Below are 6425 nucleotides of genomic sequence, written 5' to 3'. Positions count from 1 at the left end.
GCTACCACTTAGCACGCTATCTAACAGCCGTGCGCCACCACCAAGCCGACAGACCTCAACAGGCCGACACTGTCGAGACGTGAATAACTCCCTTTTTTTTAGTCAAACTCTACCGTGTATGATATAGCGAACATATATACACCATTTTTCAGATTTATGCGTTGTTGATGGGTACCAATTTGCTAGAAACAGCTTAAATAGTAGCGGCTCAGACAATAGCCGTTATTGTCTGAGCTGGCCCTAGCAGATCGAAATAGGAACGAAAACTCAGAGATCTGATGTTAGACGATATGCTATTTCGGCAACTCGCACCCAAACCTTTTTTTTTGCGTTCGGCTGCCCGTACCTGTTCGTGGTTATGCCTGAAGCTTGCCCGAACGGGTACAGTTAGTCATTTGCGACTTTTTACAATATATATACATAAATTTAAATGGATTTTGACCAACTCAGCCTGAACGTTTACAGCAATCACTACATTTGGGCCCTTGAGCATAACGCCGTATTGCCAATATTAAATCGAGCCATTCACCATCAATGCCAGTCCGTCCCCAAAATGGACTTGACTGTGACCTGTCGAAGCTTAAAACTATTAGGAAGGGGGACAGGTGAACCGAATCTCGGTTGCAGTTCTGGTGGTAATTCAACCTGTGTGGACTGCAGCACGCGGATTTTACTTACATTCTTGGAGATGCCAACGGAGCCTAGTACAATGCGATGGCATCAGTGTTCGTGGAATGTGAAACAGAGATTTTAATGTGCTTTTACCACGTTATCGCAAAAGTTCATGAGCGAACGAGGTATCTTCTACCCGGCAAGCGTAGCCTGATCGTGGCTGACATATTTGATATGCATTACGCAAGAAACGCCTCGGAATTCCATGCTAAAAAGACGTCTGCAGTGCGGCGGTGGTTTGCGGAACCAGATGTCGAGCAATTTGGAGAGTATTTTCTGCAGCAGTGGCTGACGGGAACGTTTGTGAAATGGCAGTACTTCCGTACGCCTGTTGGTTGGGACACTACAAACAATCCCATGGAAACGTTCAATGCCAAGCTGAAGAAAAACTACACTTTGCAGGAGCGAATGCTAATGGGGTCTTTGCTTGGTCAACTTCAAGTGTGTTGTCGAATGGAGAGCGTGTCGGGTGCTGAATTCCATGAAAAATCTACCGCTAGTAGCAGGCTTCGACGGCGCGCGACAACGTTGCGCAGACAGCGACTGCTCGTAGAGACTCCATCCTTCGACGGCTCCAGCAATTTTGTACTTGTCGTTTCTAAAGCTACACCTGGAATCTACGTGAAGCCGAAGAGGAAGTCGATGGACACTGTGGATGTGGCTGTGCAACTTGGTGCTAATACGGCTAGAATGGAACGAGATGAACAGCGGGAGGAAGGATGGTCGGTGGATCTAACTACTCGCACCTGGGCGTGCAAATACTTTTTCCACAAAAGGCCAGTGGGTACATCTTCTCTTCGCCTTCTAGACAAGGTGTGGTACTGACCAACCTGGCAAGAGGAAGTGGTACAACCGCAGCCGGCGCAACAAAAGAAAAACCTTAGAAGATCAGATCGCAGAAGCAGCCGAAGCAGCGGAAGCAGACCAGTCCAAACGTGGACGTCCGATCCTTAACGGTCCTGCTTTTTCGTTGTTGTAGCGACATGAAATGTATGTTTGCTTGAATAAACCATCACTTCATCGCCTTTTTGCCTTCTTCTTGCTCTGTTTCTCCTTATACGTAAAGTGTCTTTGCGAGTCGAACACACTGACAGCCGGTAAAGCTAATGATGAGCACGCGCGGGGTTTAACTCCCATTATTACGTAGTAAGCATAAGTTGTGCTCTGCAGCCGGTTTATCTTGTACATGGACGCTGTGAAGTCTGTTGGATCGACACTCGTGTCTCCTCAGGCCGATATTCCGCCGTTCAGCTGTTGGTTTGATAGCCACGAAGATATCGTTCCAGTTGCTGTCGATGACTCCAATATCCACTTTGGTCTTGCTGCTTACGTCCACATTCCTCCCGTATTACCATACTATTATTGTGCAAACTTATATACACACAGACGAGGTCTGAACGACTCAGTTGACATCGGAAATGAATAAGTAACGCGCTGTACGTTAAGCTAGTGGGGTTATAACTTTGACTGTCTGACAATACGGATCCCTTACTTTGACAATACGGATCGCTTACTTTAATCTGACAATACGGATCGCTTACGTTTGCTGGAAAATAAGGATCGCTTACTAATTTTTAATAATATACAAAAACCAAAAAAGTAAAACGGAAAAATAAAACCAGAATGTGCATTCTTTTACTCGCTGTCCTCCGCGCTCTCTGCATCGCTCCAAGCTTCACTCTCCGCCTCACTCCCATCTCCGCTGCTGGAAACCTCTTCTTCGCTACCTTCTTCCCTTTCGTCCGCACTTTCTTCTTCACTCTCAGTGTCGACCTTTGCGTCACTCTCAATATAAACGTCTGAGTCGCTTTCCTCCTCAGCATCCATGTCGCTCTGCTTCTGGTTATCAGACTTGTTGCTGTGGTATACGTAGGACAACTCCTCGGCAGAGCTTGACTTGACCGGTTTTTTGGGGTGGCGGCGGTGGTTGTGCTGGTAGAGTGCGTTTCGCTTCTTGAAGTCTCTGTTGCACTTGTCGCAATGACCTCCACGAGCATCCGCTTCCGCGCGAGCCTTCTTAGACTTGACCTTATCCGGATTATCGGTGCAGTAACGCCGGTGGTTTGCAAGATGGCGTCGCGACGTGCAGGGCAGAACGCAGTGTTCGCACATGTAGCTGTTAAATACAGCAGCCTCCGTTGCGTCTGCTCTCTGGTAAATCCCACGGACACGAACGTAGTAATGAAGCCGTAGGTTTTCTTCTTCAAATTCAGCTCCAGCGTGAACCAAGTCGCCACGGAAAATAAGAAATTCACCTGGGTTGAGCACCACGAGTTTACATTTGTCCATCTCGGCGTAGGTCCCAAAGCATCCAGGGTATACGTAGAACTGCGTGTCTTCCTGAAGAGCAATAGTTACAGAGGCCTGAACACTTCCAGTTTCCATAATGGCCTTACTAGTCTCAAACGCGGGGTAATCCAGATGGATTCCTTGGCGTAAACCGCCCGGTAGAGACTTCAATGCATTCCATAGAGACTTCTTGGTGTACCAGTTTTCATCAGATAGCTGCACGATATCTTTTACACACTTGTATATTTTTTTCAGTACACGGCCCAAACGTAGTAATAGCAGATTGAAGACGGAACGGATCCCGTTCTTCCTCATATACTTCGCCAAAAATAGGCTTCCGGTTGAGAGCATCGATTTCATTCTTGCCTAGCGTCAAAATGCAAGGTGGAAGCCTTAAATCACCAATCAAAAAGCCATCGTTCCAAAACTGGGCCTTTAGGGATGCGTCCATGCTGTTCTAGACACGGTTCACTAAAAGAGCAAAAGATTTTAGCCGAGCTTGCGGTCTAGCAGTGTCAGCAGCGGCAGCGGTAGTAGGTTCTTCTGGCAGCGATCGGGTGGGGGGAGGAGGCTTCTCGATGGTGGTTAGCTTCTCGTAACGGTGGGTGGCGGCCTTCTCGCAGCAGCAATGGTCTATTCGGGGCGCCTGGGAGCTTCTCTCGTACTGTTGTGGCGTCTGGGAGCTCTGAAAAGCAGTAGTAAAGTCGTGTATGGCCTCTTAGCTGCAGAGGTGGCTGCTGTTTTCGTCTGCAGGAACTTCTCGCAGCGGTAGTGGACGCACAAAGGCAGTAAAGAAAAGGGGGAGACGCACTCGCCACAAACTTGGCAAATTCTGGACTGCCCACACAACTGGCTTGCAACTTACTTGATCGTCATCCGCCGTGTGGCGATGACGTCGACGATGGATAAAGCAAAGTGCTGCTGAATTTGCCTTTCGGTCGTCGATTGTAGTGGACTGGTGATGGAAACCTGTGTATTATCCTGCAAAAATCTGTGGATTTTTCATATTTCCTCGTCACGGAGTCTGTGCGGATCTGTTATCGCTTCTACACTGGATGTTTTCAACGTTTGCCATGCGTGATCGACGTCTACATGCGAATATTGAGCCCCACGAACAGGTAAAGTGATTTGAATCACTAACTATAGCTGGCCTTCCCATTTCGTTAACGTTTTTGCAATTCTAACCGAAGCAGTGTGACCGCCTCCATCGTGCATATGCATCACATTTGATCATAATCTTTTTCAGCGTGACTGTTTGATCCAAGACGTCTTGTTTGTGAAACTTTGGTGCGTGCTATCTCGGATTGGTGGCTAGACTTGGTTGGGCACGTGCCCACGGCATTATTGCGAAGATGTGATGAACATATTAATAGTCTGGACTAGTGCTAATCCAGAATGTATGAATGACCCTACAACTCTCGCCCTGTTAAAAAAAAAAAACGTGGTTATACTACAATAGAAAACAAGTAACTTCACCAATGTGCCTAGAATGCCGACACGCAAAGCAAGCACTGTATAATTTTGGGCACTTCTAGCACAGTAACGTGTTCAAAGTCACGAACCGTAATTATCGGGTCTTTCCAAAGCTAAGATAGCTGGTGCATGAAACTCGCCATGATATTTACATCCACTGGACGAACATGGGCCTTTGGTTCAACGTGCGCCATGGCGCCATGAATGCGATAGGGCTAGGATCGATTTATGCACAATTTGTGTGCCATTTCCGTATAGGATATGGCATTTGACAAGAGTGACAAGATCAGTATAAGCGGGTGGCATTGTATAGAAATTGAAATGTGTGTGACCGAGGCTACCGACTGCAAAACTTTAAATAGTAGTGCTCGCCAGTATGAGCATAGCCCGCTTAACTTTTCTTGGCGAACAAATTCTGCAATGCACTCCGCTTATGTCAGCTACATAACTATACGAATTCCTATGCCTTTTTGTAGTGTGCTCCCTCAGCCATGTAGCTTTAGCGCAGAAGCATGAAGTTGAGGGCGTGCAGATTAGCATAAGACACTGATTTAGCAACCCGCGGGTAAGACATTATTTACCACTGCCAACATATGAGCCAGTAGTACGCTGGTGCTAGGACTCAATGCACTGATACGGTCCTCTGATAGTCTATAATTCCTGGATTCCAACTGGCCGTAGGTTGCTCGTGAACTCAGCTTTGGTTGTATTGGCAGATTCGACACTTGCTTCTGCATACATTTCGTTGCAGAGCCGGCAACATGATATGACCCTATCGACTGAGTACAAGCGCTCAGATCATTTTTTTCATAGTCTAGTCTCTTCCAGAGCAGAATAGCCAATAATACACTACTGTTTCTGTCACAGATTTCAATTTCTATACAATGCCGTGCTTTGCACGGGGAAGATCAAATTATAATCAAAATATTTTCCATGTTTATTGAGGAAATAATAATATTATTTTAGCTCTACTAATTAGCCCAGCAAGATTTTATATAACATAAGAGCACTCCTATTAGTACTAGAACGTACCTCATTCACTACAGTCCGTGTTTGCTACGATGGATTGACTTGGACTGCCACGATTTGGGATGAAGTCGAAGGTTGCAGCTGGCTTCCGGAGAGAGGTGATATGGTGCGCATCTCGCGATTTACTGGTTTTGGCAGCCATCCGTGATGAAGCTTGTTTGAGGTGATACAAAATATATCGTTTCGATTGGCAGCATGGACGGAATCCGAATTGCATGACATCGAGTCCAGCCTCAAGACAAATCGATCGATATCCCCACCGATTGGTTCGCCTGGGCTGCAATAAATGAATATTCTCGTAAAAGATGGAGCATTAAATATTGCAGGTACGCGTGGAGAATGAGAGCATCTGGGTTCAACTCCGATCGACTCGGTTGAAGTCATACTTATCGGGATCCATTTAAATCATGGATCATGATTCATGATGAAACAACAAATCCCTTTTCTTCCAGATCCTCTCCACTCAGCTCCCGCCTTGTCCTCTATATTTTTATTTTTTACCATGGATGGCACTGAGGCGCACGTTGCCATGGTAGATGAACGCGACCAAGAAGATCGCAATGCAGACGGAGGAAACCAAACAGAATATGAATAATAATCAAAACATCTAGCGAAGGGAGATCTCGAAAGCATTCAGATATTTGGAACTTTATTGAGGAATTAGCCAGCGGTGCGTACGTATGTAAAAGCTGCGCTCGAGATGGCAATACACAGGTGTGGAACTCTAAAGCGCATACAACAATGAGGATACACTTCGAAAAATATCGTCCCAGCGAATATCTCGGTGGTGTAGTATCTATCCCTCGCCAATGTGGACTTTTGCTGAGCATGACGGTGAAAGTAGCTTTTTACGAGGTTCGGTGAGGGTTCGGACTCGCTACACAACCCGCTGCCTATCCAGAGACCGCCACGGAACACCACTTGTCTAGAATGGTTGGCTGCCAGTACAGCGCGCTCGAAGC

The 6425-nt window shown here is 46.6% G+C and overlaps 2 protein-coding genes across 2 annotated transcripts; one reads left to right on the top strand and one right to left on the bottom strand.

Moving 5' to 3' along the window:
* Nucleotides 1-714: 714 nt before the first annotated feature.
* On the top strand, nucleotides 715-1497 carry PPTG_15619 (hypothetical protein; the record flags this gene model as incomplete). The annotated part of the gene is made up of 1 exon (XM_008912877.1): nucleotides 715-1497. The coding sequence occupies one exon, from the start codon at nucleotides 715-717 to the stop codon at nucleotides 1495-1497; it is 783 nt and encodes a 260-aa protein (XP_008911125.1).
* An 810-nt stretch (nucleotides 1498-2307) lies between these two features.
* PPTG_15618 (hypothetical protein) lies at nucleotides 2308-3321 on the bottom strand (the record flags this gene model as incomplete). The annotated part of the gene is made up of 1 exon (XM_008912876.1): nucleotides 2308-3321. One exon carries the CDS (start codon nucleotides 3319-3321, stop codon nucleotides 2308-2310), a length of 1014 nt encoding a protein of 337 aa, XP_008911124.1.
* Between the last annotated feature and the right edge of the window lie 3104 nt (nucleotides 3322-6425).

This window comes from Phytophthora parasitica (assembly GCF_000247585.1).
Source record: "Phytophthora parasitica INRA-310 unplaced genomic scaffold supercont2.50, whole genome shotgun sequence".
In the NCBI taxonomy this organism is placed as follows: Eukaryota; Oomycota; class Peronosporomycetes; order Peronosporales; family Peronosporaceae; genus Phytophthora; species Phytophthora nicotianae.
This window is presented reverse-complemented; position numbering and strand designations above follow the sequence as displayed.